An 18,309-nucleotide genomic window follows, 5' to 3' on the forward strand; every position below is an offset into this window, starting at 1 on the left:
CAAAATGCCGCAATATGTGCCCAAGGGGTGCTATATAAAGGGAGAAAAGCAGGGGGCCTAAGACAGACCCCTGGGGAACCCCAAATTTCATGTCACTAAGGTTAGAGGTAGTGTTACTGTACAAAACACAGTGAGAACGACTGGCCAAGTATGATGTCAGCCATGCAAGGGCACTCCCAGTAATCCCAAAATAATTTTCCAGCCTATCAAGTAGAATATGATGATCCACTGTATCAAATGCAGCACTGAGATCTAACAGCAACAGAACTGTAGTGGTGTCCGAATGGATTGTAAGCAGAAGATCATTCATCACTTTAGTGAGAGCTGTTTCTGTGGAATGATATTTTCTAAAAGCAGACTGCAGCGGCTCAAAGAGATTATTCTCAGTAAGATAGTCTACAAGCTGCCGTGACACCACTTTTTCCAGAATTTTAGAGCAAAATGATAGATTTGATATCGGCCAAACATTATATTTCCATGATAGCTGATGCTTTTTAAACCATTAAAATTGTTCTGAAATAAATACAGACTCTAGGTGTTTTTTTATTTCAGAACAGTTTTTTATTCTTTAATGTTTATTTTCCATAATAATCAATTAATTCAACACTGCTCACTTCCTTCCTCAGGGGATACTTGTGCTTTTTTGGGGGGTGGACTGACATATGGCTGCTGCTGCTTTTGACGTGTCTGTTCAGAACATGCATCATTTTTTGAGCAGAGCAGCTTGACCGTTTAAACGTTTGCCTACATTGATTATTTAACTAAAACAACAGTGAAATGCATAAATCCAGAGTTTTCATCAGAAATGGGAGCTAATATGGGGAGAAATGTGAGCTAGCTCATAAACTATGGACAAAGTTAGGAACAGACAACAGGCTAATATTCCAGAACTTTCCATCACATGAACCACTAACAAACCCACCTTGCCAATGAAAGAACTGTGTGATATACTGCCAACCCTTTGCTTCTTTCTCCTTTTCACTTTTTTCTTTTCTTTTTTGTTTCCTGAGCTCTGAGACATCCTGTCATCTGCTCCTCTACTCACTGTCTGTGAAAAGTTTCTGCAGCTGTCTGATGGAAAAGGTGACTGAACCATTTTACATAAATATACGTTGGTGGGTGGGGGGTGGGGGGGGGGGGGTTGAGAAGTGTTTCCAAAACAAATAACTTAGTGTTACCAATACACTGTAAATAAAATATATGTGTGATTGTAAGTTTCTTACTGAGTATCATATTATTTTGTCAGTATTATAATTGTATTAGGGGCCTCTCTGGGCCCCTGTCAATCATGGGCCCCAAGAATCATTCTCCTTATTCTCCCCTTTTTGGCACCCCTGCTTGCCCAAGAAACCTTAGGGCTTTTCTAGTCTAACAGCAATCTGAACCAAGGACACTCTGGCAAACCAGAAGACTAGACGCTTAGAATACTTCGATTTTCAATGCGTTCTCATCAATATACGAGGTCTGTTAGAAAAGTACCGAACCTTTTTATTTTTTTCAAAAACCTGATGGATTTGAATCACGTGTGCTTGCATGAGCCAACCTTGAACCTTCGTGTGCATGCGTGATTTTTTTCACGTCTGTCGGTTGCGTCATTTGCTTGTAAGCAGCCTTTGTGTGAGGATGGGTGGAGTCTCTCGTCATTTTTTCTTTTCAAGGAAATGATGGAATGACTGGAGCAGCGCGACTGCATCAAATTTTGCCACAAACTGGGCGACAGTCAGTTGGAAACCATTCGGAAGATTCAGACGGCTTTCGGTGACGATCCTATGGGCATCACACAGATTAAGGAGCGGTACAACCGGTTTAAAGACATCCGCACAACGGTGGAGGGCATGCCGCGCTCCGATCGGCATTAACACGCTGAAATGACTGGATCATTTCCAAAGTGAACGCTGTGGAGATGTGGGACCGTCGTGTGATTATCTGAGAAATTGCGGAAGAGGTGGACATCAGCACTTTTTCGGCACATTCCACTGTGAAAGAAGATTTTGCCATGAAAAGAGTGGCGGCGGAATTCATTGGCACAAAGCTAATGGCGCAGCAAAAGCAGCGTGTTGAAGCCTCACAGGACATGTTGTGGCATGTCCACCTCGTCCACAATTTCTCGGATAGTCACATGACTGAAAAGCCACCGAAAGCCTTCTGAATCTTCCGAATGGTGCAAGAGGTGGACATGCCACAATGTCCTGTGAGGCTTCAACACAGAGCTGCTTTTGCTGCGCCATCAGCTTCGTGCTGATGAATTTCGTCGCCACTCTTTTCATGGCAAAATCTTCTTTCACGGTGGAATGTGCTGAAAAAGTGCTGATGTCCACCTCTTCCGCAATTTCTCGGATAATCACACGACGGTCCCACATCACCACAGCATTCACTTTGGAAATGATCCGGTCGTTTCAGCATGTTGATGGCCGATCGGAGCCCGGTGTGCTCTCCACCATTGTGCGGATGTCTTTAAACCAGTTGTACCGCTCCTTAATCTGTGTGATGCCCAAAGGATCGTCACCGAAAGCCGTCTGAATTATACGAATGGTTTCCACCTGGCTGTTGGCCAGTTTGTGGCAAAATTTGATGCAGTCGCGCTGCTCCAGTCGTTCTGCCATTTCCTTGCAAAGAAAAAAAATTACAAGAGACTCCACCCATCCTCACACAAAGGCTGCTTACAAGCAAATGACGCAACCGACAGGCGTGAAAAAAATCACGCATGCGCATGAAGGTTCAAGGTTGGCTCATGCGAGTACACGTGATTCAAATCTATCAGGTTTTTTAAAAAAATAAAAGGTCCGATACTTTTCTAACAGAGCTCGTACACTTAGTATACTTAGGTTTCTCTGCGTACTTGTCAGGATACACTTAGTATACTTAGATGTTCGCTGTGTACTTGTCAGTATACACTTAGTATACAAAGATGTTTCTGCATACTTGAAACTATACACTTTATATAGTTAGACTTTTCTGCGAACTTGTTAGTGTACACTTTGTACAGTTAGATATTTCTGTGCACTTCTCAGTATACACTTAATAAACTTTGATTTTATTGACAAACAATCTGAATCTGAATCACCGCCAAAGTTCAGTGGAGTCTTCCATGGCCTACTATCTATCTGTGGTTCAAATCTGGTGAGAATCTGTGAAGTAGTTTTGATGTTATTCTTCAAAGCCTATACGAAGTGAAATCGTGATCCATAATCTGGATCCGCATCAGGATCACCTCCAAAATTTAATGGAGTCTTCCAATCCCTAATATCTATCTGTGGTGAAAATTTCATCAAAATCCATGCAGTATTTTTGAAGTAATCATGCTAAAAGTTAGATAAGTAAATAAATAAAAAAATAAATAAACGCTGATTATTTTAATACATTCTTAGCGGACATAAAAAACAATACAGACCAGGAATCTGCTTTCTACTTACACACACACACACACACACACACACACACACACACACACACACACACACACACACACACACACACACACACACACACACACACACACACACACACACACACACACACATTATGGATCATGTGAGGACATGTTAATCTCATTTCTCATGTTTGCACCACGTATTCATTCAGCTAAAAACCTCTTTGGATGCCTCTGACTAGAACAACAACCCATTTGCTGCCATTTACTGAACTAGAATGCCTGAGAAAACATGCTTTTTCCTACACTGTGCAGAGAATTCAAATAAGATGCTCAAACATTTAGAAATCGTTTCTCTTTTTGTTCACTGGAGTGTGAAGCTCAGATTTACTATTCTCTTCATATTCACTTTAAATGGGCCCAAACCCCGGGGCTCAGAGTCTCTTTCTCAGTGAGATATGACAATTATTCTGAAAACGGATTGTATTTTTCACTTAGCTGTAAAGGATTTTTAGACTGAAAGGGTCACTGTTATATTAATAGCGATACAGAGGTACAAATACAGTGTATCTGGAAAGTATTCACAGAGCTTCACTTTTTTCACATTTTGTTATGTTACAGACTTATTACAAAATGGAGTAAATACATTTTTCCCTCAAACCTTTACTCACAACACCCCATAATGATCTTCTTATTCTTCTTTGTCTTTCGGCTGTTCCCGTTAGGGGTCGCCACAGCAGATCAATCGTTTCCATCTCACCCTGTCCTCTGTATCTTCCTCTGTCACACCAACCACCTGCATGTCCTCTCTCAGCACATCCATGAACCTCCTCTTTGGTCTCCCTCTTCTCCTCCTGCCTGGTGGCTTCATCCTCAGCATCCTTCTCCCTATATACCCTGGGTCCCTCCTCTGCACATGTCCAAACCATCTAAATCTCGCCTCTGTTGTGAAAGTGTAGTGACACGGACCCACAACAGGCGGCGCAAATGAACGGCCAATAGATGAGCCAAAAGGTAACAATTTAATGTTGTGAAATGTGCACAACGAACATACAGACAATCTCAGAATATAATTACAGTCAATCCACAAGGTGACGTGTGGGCAGGCTCGAGGATAGAAGACGTCTGTCCTGAGAAGAGCCGGAACCACACGATTTCTGCCGCCACTGAACCTGGTGAATACTGGAGCCGCCAAGTCCCGAATTCCCAGGTGATCACCGTCCCCGACTGTCGGATCTGGTACTGCTGGCGAGAACAAAGACAGTCAAGTGTGGGTGTGTGTACACCCCGTAACAACAGCGGTGGGAATGCCACCTCCACCTCTCACTCAATATGTGCTGCAGCGATCCCTCAGAGGAAAAAGAGTGCCGTCCTGCACAGCCTCCACAAACTTAGGACCGGTACTCCTGCAAACACTCACAATATACAGATATATTGTAAAACAAATGGCTGAGGATATTACCTCCAATGAAGTATGATATCTCGGCAACGAGGTGGAGATGACGTCTGGTCTTTATAGAGTGAGAGGATGTTGAGTAGATGGGTGACAGCTGTCAAGAGGTAATGAGTGACAGCTGTCACCCCCGGCTGCGTCCTTGGCGGCAGCGCCCTCTCGTGCCTGAAGCCCGCACTTCAGGCAGGGCGCCCTCTGATGGTGGGCCAGCAGTACCTCCTCTTCTGGCGGCCCACACACAACAGCCTCTCTGACTTTGTCTCCAAATCGTCCCACCTGAGCTGTCCCTCTGATATGTTCATTCCTAATCTTGTCCATTCTTGTCACTCCCAAAGAGAATCTCAACATCTTCAGCTCTGCCACCTCCAGCTCTGCCTCCTGTCTTTTTGTTAGTGCCACTGTCTCTAAACCATACAACATAGCTGGTCTCACTACTGTTTTGTAAACTTTCCCCTTCACTCTTGCTGATATTCTTCGGTCACAAATCACTCCTGCCACCTTTCTCCACCCACTCCACCCTGCCTGCACTCTCTTCTTCACCTCTCTACCACACTCTCCTTTACTTTGAACAGTTGACTCCAAATATTTAAACTCATCTACTTTCACCACTTCTACTCCTTGTAACTGCACTATTCCACTGGGCTCCCTCTCATTCACACACATGTACTCAGTCTTGCTTCTACTGACTTTCATTCCCCTTCTCTCCAAAGCATATCTCCACTTCTCCAGACTAGACTCAACTTGCTCTCTACTCTCACTACAGATCACAATGTCATCTGCAAACATCATAGTCCATGGGGACTCCTGTCTGATCTCATCTGTCAACCTGTCCATCACCACTGCAAACAAGAAAGGACTCAGAGCTGATCCTTGGTGTAATCCCACCTCCACCTTGAATGAGTCTGTCATTCCGACTGCGCATCTCACCGCTGTCACACTATTCTTGTACATGTCCTGCACTACCCTAACATACTTCTCTGCCACTCCAGACTTCCTCATACAATGCCACAACGCTTCTCTTGGCACCCTATCATAAGCTTTTTCTAAGTCCACAAACACACAATGTAACTCTTTCTGTCCTTCTCTGTACTTTTCCAACAGTATTCTCAGAGCAAACATTGCATCTGTAGTGCTCTTTCTCGGCATGAAACCATATTGCTGCTCACAGATCTTCACCTGTTTTCTAAGCCTAGCTTCTACTACTCTTTCCCATAACTTCATGCTGTGGCTGATCAGCTTTATGCCTCTGTAGTTACTGCAGCTCTGCACATCACCCTTGTTCTTGAAAATAGGAACCAGCACACTTCGTCTCCACTCCTCAGGCATCCTCTCACTTTCCAAGATTTTATTAAACAATCTGGTTAGAAACTCTACTGCCATCTCTCCTAGACATTTCCATGCCTCCATTGGAATGTCATCTGGACCAACTGCCTTTCCACTCTTCATCCTCTTCATAGCAGCCCTCACTTCTTCCTTGCTAATCTTTTTTACTTCCTGATTTACTCTCACCACATCATCCAGCCTTTTCTCTCGCTCATTTTCTTTATTCATCATCTCTTCAAAATATTCCCTCCACCTTCTCAGCACACACTCCTCACTTGTCAGCACATTACCATGTGCATCTTTTACCACCCTAACCTGCTGCACATCCTTTCCAGCTCTGTCCCTTTGTCTGGCTAATCGGTACAACAACGGGTAAACAACGGGTGTTTAACAACACCCCATAATGATAACATGAAAAATTTTTTGAACTTTTTGCAAATTTATTCCAAACAAGACATCTGCCAGTCTGCATCAAGATCATCTCCAAAATTCAGTGGAGTCTTCCATGGCCTAACATCTATCTGTGGTGCAAATTTCATAAAAATACGTGCAGTAGTTTTGATGTAATCCTGCTAAAAGTCAAATAAATAAACGCTGATGATTTTATGTCCTTGACAGAGGTAATAAAAAGAAAAATCGCGTGTACATAAGTATTCACACCCTTTGCTCAATACTTTGTTGATGCACCTTTGGCAGCAATTACAGCCTCAAGTCTTCTTGAATGTGATGCCACAAGCTTGGTGCACCTATCTTTGGGCAGTTTTGTTCTTTCCTCTTTGCAGCACCTCTCAAGCTCCATCAGGTTGAATGTGAAGCATCGGTGCACAGAAATTTTCAGATCTCTACAGAGATATTCAGTCAGATTCAGGTCTGGGCTCTGGCTGGGCCACTCAAGGACATTCACAGAGTTGTCCTGAAGCCACTCCTTTGATATCTTGGCTGTGTGCTTTGTGTCCTGCTGAAAGATGAACCATCACACCAGTCTGAAATCAAGAGCGCTCTGTAGCAGGTTTTCATCCAGGATGGCTCTGTACATTGCTGCATTCATCTTTCCCTCAAACCTGATTAGTCTCCCAGTTCCTGCTGCTGATAAACATCCCCACAGCATGATGCTGCCACCACCATGCTTCACAGTAGGGATGGTGCCTGGTTTCCTCCAAACATGACGCCTGGCATTCATACCAAAGAGTTCAATCTTTGTCTCATCAGATCAGAGAATTTTGTTTTTCATGGTCTGAGAATCCTTCAGGTGCCTTTTGGCAAAATCCAGGTGGGCTGCCATGTGCCTTTTACTGAGGAGTGGCTTCCGTCTGGCCACTCTACCATACAGGCCTGATTGGTGGATTGCTGCAGAGATGGTTGTCCTTCTGGAAGGTTCTCTTCTCTCCACAGAGGAATGCTGGAGCTCTGACAGAGTGAGCATCAGGTTCTTGGTCAACTCCCTGACTAAGGTCCTTCTCCCTCTGATTGCTCCGTTTAGACTGGGGGCCAGGTCTAGGAAGAGTCCTGGTGGATCCGAACTACTTCCATTTATGGATAATGGAGGCCACTGTGCTCATTGGGACCTTCAAAGCAGCAGAAGTGTTTCTGTACCCTTCCCCAGATTTGTGTCTCGGGACAATCCTGCCTCAGAGGTCTACAGATTCCTTTGACTTCATGCTTGGTTTGTGCTCTGACATGTCAACTGTGGGACCTTATATTTAGACAGGTGTGTGCCTTTCCAAATCATGTCCAATCAACTGAATTTATTCCAGGTGGATTCCAATTAAGTTGTAGAAACATCTCAAGGATGATCAGTGGAAACAGGAGGCACCTGAGCTAATATGTACATGTGATTTCTATATTTTTAATACATTTTCAGAAATCTAAAAAAAAAGAGTTTTTCACATTATCATTATGGGGTGTTATCTGTAGAATTTTGAGGAAAAAATTAATTACATCCAGAGGCATGGAGTAAGGCTGTAACATAAAACAATGTGGAAAATGTTAAGCGCTGTGAATATTTTCAGGATGCAGAGTAAATCAGCCATTCATCTAACATGAACAGGCTTTCTTCCTTTTATGACCATGATAATTCTGTTGACCACTTGCAGAGGATAGTCATGTAATTACCTACCTCAAGGAAGTTATGCATCTACAGGTCCAAAATCACAGAAAGTGGGGAGTGTATGGAGACAAATAAACAAACAAAATGACTTCTGTTTCATTGCAGGTAAATTAGAAAAGACACGCACATCCAGGATGTATACAAAAGGCCTGTTGGATCAAAAAAGACAGATCAAAACCAGAAAATCCGCACAACCTGAACGCTCCGGTGCAAAAAGCTTCATTAGATACAAATACTAGTGACACTGACTGTCATTCTTCATGTCTGAAGAAGGGCTGCGTCACTAGTATTTGTACCTAATAAAGCTTTTTGCATGGGAGCGTTCAGGTTGTGCGGATTTTTTTGGTTTTATTCTATTTTATTGTTAATAGAGATCCATTGTCCAATATGCATTCAGGTCTGCAACACAATGCAAGAAAGTTGGGATGGGGGCAATTTAGGGCTAGTAATCAGGCAAAAAATAAAACACAAAGTTACAGTTCATAAATGAAAATTCAAACTTTACAGTGCAAAAATCAGTGTGTTGTGTGTGTGTGTTTTTTTTTTTTTTTTTTTTAGTCTGACAGTATATGAGAGGTTCAGATTTGGTGAGGCATCTAATGAGGTGGGTTGGGGGTTGTTGTTGAATGATCCACTGATCTCAGCAATGTCATTCATGTCTCTGGGTGCTTTGCTATGAGGACAACAGACAGCTGGGAATAACTTGTGGAATCATGAGGTCAGTGGACAAAGTGTTTAGCGATGATATTTTTGCAGGAGAATGCTACTTAAACTTTATTGTGCAAAAAAAACCTGTTAACCTTGCTCAGCAGTGGTGTTCATGTCTCGGGTCGGCAGCATTTGAGTTGGATGACAATCACACAGTGACAGTGTGTATTGTGGTCAAAGGAGTGAGTATTCCAGATGTTTTTTTTTGGAAGAAATGAATGCTGTGTGCTTCAGACCAAAGATGAAAAGGACTATCGTCTGCATTGGTATGAGGGTGGGTCAGTGCCCTTAGCAAAAGTAATTTACACTTCTGTGATGACAGTATTAATACAAAATAGTACAGTCAGAGCATGTGCTGCCTTCAAAGCAACATGTTTGCCAGGGATGTCTGTGCATTTTTCAACCAGATGATGCAAAACCACATTCCGCACACATTACAGAGGCATGGCTGCAGTAGAAGAGGGTCTGGATACTGAACTCGGCTGCCTGCAGCCCTGCCCTTTCCCCAACAGAGAATGTGTGGTGAATTTTGAAATGAAAACTGCAATGACAACCCTGTACTGTTGCACACCTTAAGATCTTTTTACAGGGAGAACGGGACAAAGCAACACCTGAAACGCTTCAACACATTATATGTGAATTATTCCATGTTTAGTGTATATTTATACATGCCCGGACAGAGAGTGCAGCTCAAACCGAAGTCAAATTCCTTGTATTCTGTGAATTAGAGGTGGGCGGATCGATCCTAATATCGATAATAATGACACCAACGCTGGTATTGATACTGAAAGATCCTTGTGTAAAAAGATCGATACTCAAGCTTTTTTCTCTCCCGCACGCACTGACTGCTGCGCACGCAGAGTCATCAAACTCTACTCTCTGTCTGTAAGAGCAGTGCTGCGCTGTGTCACACAACACGGAGCAGCGCATCCTTTGGATCTATGAAGCTTAAATATGAAAAAGTATCGGTGTCGATATTGGCAATACTGGGCCTGTATTTACTTGGTATCAGATCAATACCAAAATTCCCAGTATTGCCCACCTCTACTGTGAATACTTGGCGGGTTTGGTTGTCTCCTACCAAACCCACCTGTCAGAATGACAACATTATAAAGTGGTAAATGTGTTTGTTTCCTAGGTTTTTTTTTTTTGGAATGTGTTACAGGCCTTAAATGCTGGATTGGATTTACAGTATGTTAAGAAATGAAGTTCACCAGAAAAACAAAACAAAAACATGAAATATCTTGGGTTCATACTGTCTGCAATTAAATAAAATTCAAGGTAAATTTAAGAATTATTATTATTTTGCATTTTCCATACTTTTCCCTGATTTGGGTTTGTACTTGCCAGTGGGATTCTGAGGTTTCCTCTCTTACAATATGGTTGTGCAGCATGGATGCCAATTGGTAACCCTTGGCAACGACGAGGTCTCTTTGCAGGATTCTGCTGCGATATCACTGAAATGACTTTGCATCAAATGAATACTTACGCAGACTCAGATGAGGAGTATCACTTCTATTGTGAGGCAATGCCAAATATGACATTTTACTAATCTTGCACATTTCTCAGGGCTGAAGAACCCAACAACAAATCATGTCAACAGTGGCCAAACAAAACCTTTGCAGCAAAAATGTATCCAACACAAGGATGGATGTGAACACATCTGATTGTCTGGATGCTGTATGGTTGATGTTCTTTCATCTCTGCTTCTCCTCATTATTGTACCAGCCAGTGTCGGACAAGTTGTTGGGAAGGTGTCGTAACACGGACCCGCAACAGGGGGCGCAAATGAACGGACAATGGATAAGACAAAGAGTAACAATTTAATGTTGTGAAACGCACAACTGGATACAGACAAAAATATATAATGCCAATTAAACACAAGGTGACGTGCGGGCAGGCTCGAAGATAGGAGACCTCTGGCGATCGAAGAGCCGGGACCCACACAGCTTCCACCACCAACGGCCTGAAGAACACCGGAGCCGCCAAGTCCTGAGTCCCCAGGTGGTCACCGTCTTCTGTTGCAGACCCTGGTACTGCTGGCAGAAGATGAAAAAAACAGTTAATGGTGAGTGTGTATCCACACACCCAGTAATCCTTCACCCACAGGTCTTCAGGGAGGGAAAACCTCCACCTCCGATACAGAATCACCCGTGCAGCTCCTGACAGTTGCTCCTTGGATGGAGTGAGAGGCGAAGACGTCGCAGACTCTCACTGTACGCCAATCCAATTATTACAGACTTCAGGAATACGGCTGCACACAGAACAATAATTAGTCTCAGAAAGTATGAATTTCAGAGAATTACCTTAACGGTAGCTGAGTTCTCGGCGAGGAGGTGGAGTAATAATCCGGCTTTTGTAGGGAAGGTGGTGATTGGTGACAGCTGGTGTAAATGAGTGACAGCTGTCACTCTCTGTTGTCTCGGCGCCCTCTCATGCTTGAAGCCCGCACTCCAAGCAGGGCGCCGACTGGTGGTGGTGGGCCAGCAGTACCTCCTCTTCAGCGGCCCACACAACACAAGTTCTGTTTTTCTCTGCGACAAGTTAAAAATGTTGTCTGTAATGCTTACCGTGAGTCTGCCTCATCAAACGGTGATGCTGGGTTCAGTATCGACAGCCACCTGCTGACTTCAGATCGTGATGTGCTGTATGAAGGCAAGCTGTGAATGACATGAACTCCAGGCCTGTCTGTTCTCCGCCTGTCTCTTTCAGTGTAATGAAGCCTCTGGTGGACCTAATTGCATGTCTACACATTCAACCCATCTGGCTAATAACACTCCTTCTGGATCAAAAGCAGTGAGGTGTGCAGGTGTGTGCTCAATAAACGTCTGTGGAGGATGTAATCATGCAGACCTGATTGTTAGAGTCAGAGGTCTGTCTGTGCATACACTGTGTTGGGTGTTGGGTTTCCTGGGTGGCCTACTGACCACCTCTGTGTGACTGACAGTCCTCATACAGTTGTGCTCAAAAGTTTACATAACCTGGCAGAATTTTTGCTTTTTTGGCCATTTTTAAGAGAATATGAATGACAACACAAAAACCATTTTTTCCACTCATGGTTAGTGGTTGGGTGAAGCCATTTGTCAAACAACTGTGTTTCCTGTTTTTAAATCAAAATGACAAGAGAACTACCCAAATGACCCTGATCAAAAGTTTATATACCCCTGTTCTTAATACTGTGTGTCTCTCCCTTATTTAGCAGGAGTAGGGGAAAAACTACAGAGGATCTTCAGACAGCACAAAATCCCAGTTTACTTTAAACCTGTTAACACCTTGAGACAGAAATTAGTTCACCCTAAGGACAGGATCCCTAGTTACAAACAGAGCAATGTAGTGTATTCTATCAGATGTCAGGAAAACTGTAACAAACACTACAGAGGTGAGACTAAGCAGCCTTTACACAAAAGGCTATACCAGCACTGCAGAGAGGGCGCCAGTGGACCTCAGTCTGCAGTTCATCTCCACCTTAAAGACACTAACCACACATTTGAGGACAAGGAAGTTAAAATCTTAGCCAGAGAGAAGAAATGGTTTGAGAAAGGTGTGAAGGAGGCATTGTATGTGAAACAGTTGAAACCCAGCCTAAACCGGGGAGGGAATCTGAGACACACTTTGTCCCCTGTTTACAATGTGGTACTCAGGTCAAAGCAGTTTCAGTCTTTTGTTCATGGTAATGAGTCATTCACGCCATCAGGAGGGGCGTCAGTCCCATCGTTAGGAGGAACAGCTATCCTGTCATTAGGAGGGTGCTAGCTAGAGCACAATAGGTGCTAATTAAAGTAATTGTTTAGTCACTAGCCAATAGCAGTCTGACTGTTGGTAGGAGGCGTCTGGTTAGGTTAAAAACTCCAGCTTTTGTGGCTTCTGTTTGTTCTTCTCAACAAGGGTCAGGCAGAAGTCAGACTACCAGAGCAAGAATTTTAGCTGAGGAAGCTTCTGCGATTTGAAGCAAAATGTCCTCGTGTCAAGCAACCCAGTCCAGTCGAAGATTCAAGCTTCTCTACTATGGAAACCACCTGGACAACTGAGAGCCTTCACAGAAAAACTGTATGGCACTTTATGGTAAATCTGCATGGAGGAGACAGTTCTCAAACCTGAGTGACTGTGCAAGAAGGAGAACAGTGAAAAAAGCCACCAAGCCTCCCAGACAACCCAGGAGAAGTTATGGGCTTATGTGGCTGTGATTGGAGAAATTGTGCACAGTGCAAGCTTTGCATTTTGCATCACTACTCTTAGCTTCATAGTACAGTAGAGCAGAGAAGGATTTTCTTTCACCAAAACAGATCAAATCTAGGCTTGCATCTCAGATGTACCTTCTGGCAATTTGTAGATAAACTGTCAGGTCTTCTTTTTAAGAAAATCCTCCTCTATACCACTTCACCATGAAGATGGATAACTGGTGATACAAAATGCAAAGCTTGCGCTGTGCATAAAATCTCCAATCACAGCCACATAAGCCCATAACTTCTTCTGGGTTGTCTGGGTGTCTTGGTGGCTTTCCTCACTCTTCTCCTTCTTGACCAGTCACTCAGTTTTTGAGAACTGTCTACTCCATGCAGATTTACCATAAAGTGTCATACTGTTTGCATTTCTTTGTAATAAATTTAAATAAAGTCCAAGACATATTCAGTGGCAGCTTTACCATCAGAGAGCCTCGTCCACAACAACCACAAAAGACTCCAAGTTGTCACTGATGTTAAAGAGGGCAACACAGTATTAAGAACAGGGGTATGTAAAGTTTGGATCAGGTTCATTTGGGTAGTTCTCTTGTCATTTTGATTTAAAAAGAGGAAACACAGTTGTTTGCCAATAAATGGCTTCACCCAACCACTAACCATGAGTGAAAAAAAAGTTTTTGTGTTGTCTTTCATATTCTCTGAAAAATGGCCAAAAAAAGCAAAAATTCTGCCAGGGTATGTAAACTTTTGAACACAACTGTATCTGTCCATCAGTTATTGGTCGGTACAGTAAAAACTTTATAATTATTCCTAAACTGTAATTTACCTTATGTTTTAGCAGTGGGATGTCCAAAAAAGAAAAAATACAAAAAGTGCAGGATTGTCTTCTTGTGTCATGGTTTGCCCGCCAGTCTTAGTCTGCTTCCTTCTCTTTGTCCTCCTGTCTGGCCCTGATTGTTGATGTTCTGTGTTACTTTTACTACAAAGTGAGTTCCGTTCTAGTTTAGTCTCTGCCTTTTATTTCCTTGTTTCTCTGTCATTCTGTTTTATCACATTAGTCTTTGGTGGTTATCTGTTATTCTTCAGCCACATGCTGAGTTCTGGTCTAGTTTAGTCCCCCACTTTTATTTTCTGTTGATTTTTTGCAGTTGTTACATTTGCTAATTCCGTGTCCTGCTCACAATTGGATTTTATGTATCTTTATTTCGTAGGTGTTTGGGATTTGTCTTGTCACATCACATTTCTGTTGCTTTTGTTTGATACGCCCACCCTTCACTCCACTCTCGTCTCACCTTTATCTCGTCCGACCACGCCTTCTTCCCTGCACCTGTTTCACATCATGCCCTGATTATTCCCTGTATTTAAGCCCCATGAGTTCCAGTGTTCCTTGCTAGTTCATTGTGCCTCCTGTCTTGTGCATTTGCCTATTCAAAGCCCACCTTATTTTGTCATAGCTCTGTGTTTTTGCCGTGTACGACCCTCACTTGTTTTTTGACCACTCTTGCCTGAACTTCGTTTTTTTGTTTACCTCATTTTTGACCACACCTCCGCCTCACGACTGTATGTACCTCCGCCTGTCTGATTGTCATCCTGGGTATCGACCTCAGCCTGTTTTTTGATAAAGTCTTTTTTCTTATCCCACATCTGAGTCGTGAGTCTGCATGTGTGTTCACCTGCCTACTGTGCTAAGCCTCCTCGATTCCTGACATCTTGTGGCTGCTTCTGTTATCCGCTCTGCTCTTTTTCCACCTCTCCACCACTCTTTCCAGTTTGAAAAGTTCACCACAAGTATTTAAATGCATCCACCTTCACCACATCTCTTCCTTGCAACAGCATCATTCTGCCAGACTCCTCCTCAGTGACACAGCTGTACTCCACTTTGTTCTGAGTGACTTTCATTCCCCTTCTCTCCAGAGCATATCTCCATCTCTTCAGGCTCATCTTAAGCTACTTCCTACTCTTACTATTGATCATGTCATTGACAAACATCATTGTTCATGGACACTTCAATCTGATCTTGTCCGCCAACCTGTCCATCACCGTTGAAAATAAAGATCCAAGAGCTGATCCTTGATGTAATCCCACCTTCATGTTGAACCTATCCATCATGCCTACTGCACATCTCACTGCAGTCGCCTCATACATATCGTGCACCACCACTTTACTTCTCTGGCACTCCAGACTTCCTCATGCAGTACCACCGCGCCTCTCTCAGCACTAAAATCATAAGCTTCCTTTAAATCTACAAACACACAATGCACCACCTTCTGGACTTTGCTATACTTCGTCAGCACTCTCAGAGCAAATGTTGCATCTGTGTTGTTCCTTCTCAACATGAAACCATATTGCTGCTCACAGATCTCTCTCTTCTCACCGCAGGCTCCACACTTTGTTTTCCCATAACTTCATGCTGTGGCTGATCAACTGTATGCCTCTGTAGTTACTGCAGCTCTGCGCAACACCCTTCTTCCTCTTCTTCTTTAATCTAAAATATTGTAACACATGGCAAATGTAAATTTAATCCTATGTGAGAGCTGTAGCTGAATTGTAAGGATACCTTGATCCTAGGATTTTCTAAAGCCTACACACGTACCCTGTGAAATGTAAATATTGAATAAATGAATTAAGACGACAACTAAAAAACAAGATATGTTATCTTTTAACTGAGCACAGTGAAAGAGCATATCAGGCAAAACAAATGAGATGGCTATGTTTGATGCACCAGATTAATTCAAAACACAAATATGTTTTGTTGAGCTACAGTAAGTAGTAAGTCCCTTCGGCTACTCCCTTGTTTTGTACTCGGGGTCGCCACAGCAAATCCAAGGTGGATCTGCATGTTGAATTGGCACAAATTTTACACCGGATGCCCTTCCTGACGCAACTCCACATTACATGGAGAAATGTGGTAGGGGTGGGATTCGAACCGGGAACCTTCCGCACTGAAACCAAGTGCATTAACCACTTGGCCACCACCCCTACTTTGTTGAGCTACAGTAATATTCCATAAATACATTTGCCACATACTGAATATTCCCATCTGCTGGCCAAGTCAGTGCTTTTGTCAGGGAATAATCCATCACATGCATGACAAAAATTAGGAGTAAGTGTAGTTAAAGCTACATACAATATGAGATTAGCATGTACAGTAGTGTTTAGAATAATAGTAGTGCTATGTGACTAAAAAGATTAATCCAGGTTTTGAGTATATTTCTTATTGTTACATGGGAAACAAGGTACCAGTAGATTCAGTAGATTCTCACAAATCCAACAAGACCAAGCATTCATGATATGCACACTCTTAAGGCTATGAAATTGGGCTATTAGTAAAAAAAAGTAGAAAAGGGGGTGTTCACAATAATAGTAGTGTGGCATTCAGTCAGAGAGTTCATCAATTTTGTGGAACAAACTGGTTTCCCCTATTTAAGGATGAAGCCAGCACCTGTTGAACATGCTTTTCTCTTTGAAAGCCTGAGGAAAATGGGATGTTCAAGACATTGTTCAGAAGAACAGCGTAGTTTGATTAAAAAGTTGATTGGAGAGGGGAAAACCTATACACAGGTGCAAAAAATTATAGGCTGTTCATCTACAATGATCTCCAATGCTTTAAAATGGACAAAAAAAAAAAAAAAAAAAAAAACAGACGCATGGAAGAAAACGGAAAACAACCATCAAAATGGATAGAAGAATAACCAGAATGGCAAAGGCTCACCCATTGATCAGCTCCAGGATGATCAAAGACAGTCTGGAGTTACCTGTAAGTGCTGTGACAGTTAGAAGACGCCTGTGTGAAGCTAATTTATTTGCAAGAATCCCCCGCAAAGTCCCTCTGTTAAATAAAAGACGTGCAGAAGAGGTTACAATTTGCCAAAGAACACATCAACTGGCCTAAAGAGAAATGGAGGAATATTTTGTGGACTGATGAGAGTAAAATTGTTCTTTTTGGGTCCAAGGGCCGCAGACAGTTTGTGAGATGACCCCCAAACTCTGAATTCAAGCCAGTTCACAGTGAAGACAGTGAAGCATGGTGGTGCAAGCATCATGATATGGGCATGTTTCTCCTACTATGGTGTTGGGCCTATATATCGCATACCAGGTATCACGGATCAGTTTGGATATGTCAAAATACTTGAAGAGGTCATGTTGTCTTATGCTGAAGAGGACATGCCCTTGAAATGGGTGTTTCAACAAGACAATGACCCCAAGCACACTAGTAAACGGGCAAAATCTTGGTTACAAACCAACAAAATTAATGCCTCGCAGATGTGAAGAAATCATGAAAAACTGTGGTTATACAACTAAATACTAGTTTAGTGATTCACAGGATTGCTAAAAAAGCAGTTTGAACATAATAGTTTTGAGTTTTGAGATGTCAAAATAGACTTTGATTCTCTCCCCTCAGCCCCAACCAGTCCCAGCAGAAGACTGCCCCTCACTGAGCCTGGTTCTGCTGGAGGTTTCTTCCTGTTAAAAGGGAGTTTTTCCTTCCCACTGTCGCCAAGTGCTTGCTCATAGGGGGTCGTTTTGACCGTTGGGGTTTTTTTAATTATTGTATGGCTTTTGCCTTGCAATATAAAGCGCCTTGGGGCAACTGTTGTTGTGATTTGGCGCTATATAAAAAAGAAGAAAAAAAAAGTTAGTTTAGTGATTCACAGGATTGCTAAAAAAGCAGTTTGAACATAACAGTTTTGAGTTTGTAGCGTCAACAGCAGATGCTACTATTATTTTGAACACCCCCTTTTCTACTTTTTTTTACTAATAGCCCAATTTCATAGCCTTAAGAGTGTGCATATCATGAATGCTTGGTCTTGTTGGATTTGTGAGAATCTACTGAATCTACTGGTACCTTGTTTCCCATGTAACAATAAGAAATATACTCAAAACCTGGATTAATCTTTTTAGTCACATAGCACTACTATTATTCTGAACACTACTGTATGTCAGCATCTTTCAGTATTAAAGCCTAGGTTTGGTGACCAACAAGGCCACCACTGCTTGTTCCTATTTTAACAGTATCAAGTCAGTTCTGGGGGCATTTAGTTGTGCCGCATCTGCCATACTGCGGAATCGCCTCGGCTCTTGCATAGCAACCACCATGGCAGTCAACCAGTCCATCTCCACCTCTCAATAGTAATCATCTATCTGCCACAGTTAGGTGAAACATGGGTGT

At 42.7% G+C, this 18,309-nt stretch overlaps 1 protein-coding gene across 1 annotated transcript in view; it reads right to left on the reverse strand.

Annotated features, from left to right (window-relative positions):
- The window catches only part of LOC117519453 (ceruloplasmin-like), a 41,421-nt gene extending 26,341 nt beyond the window's left edge, over window positions 1-15,080 (reverse strand). The window contains exon 1 of the mRNA XM_034180798.1: window positions 14,946-15,080. Within this exon, the coding sequence (XP_034036689.1) occupies window positions 14,946-15,080 (135 nt within the window). The remainder of the gene's footprint in view (window positions 1-14,945) is intronic.
- Window positions 15,081-18,309: the final 3,229 nt, after the last annotated feature.

Source organism: Thalassophryne amazonica, chromosome 10 (assembly GCF_902500255.1).
Source record: "Thalassophryne amazonica chromosome 10, fThaAma1.1, whole genome shotgun sequence".
Classification (NCBI taxonomy): domain Eukaryota; kingdom Metazoa; phylum Chordata; class Actinopteri; order Batrachoidiformes; family Batrachoididae; genus Thalassophryne; species Thalassophryne amazonica.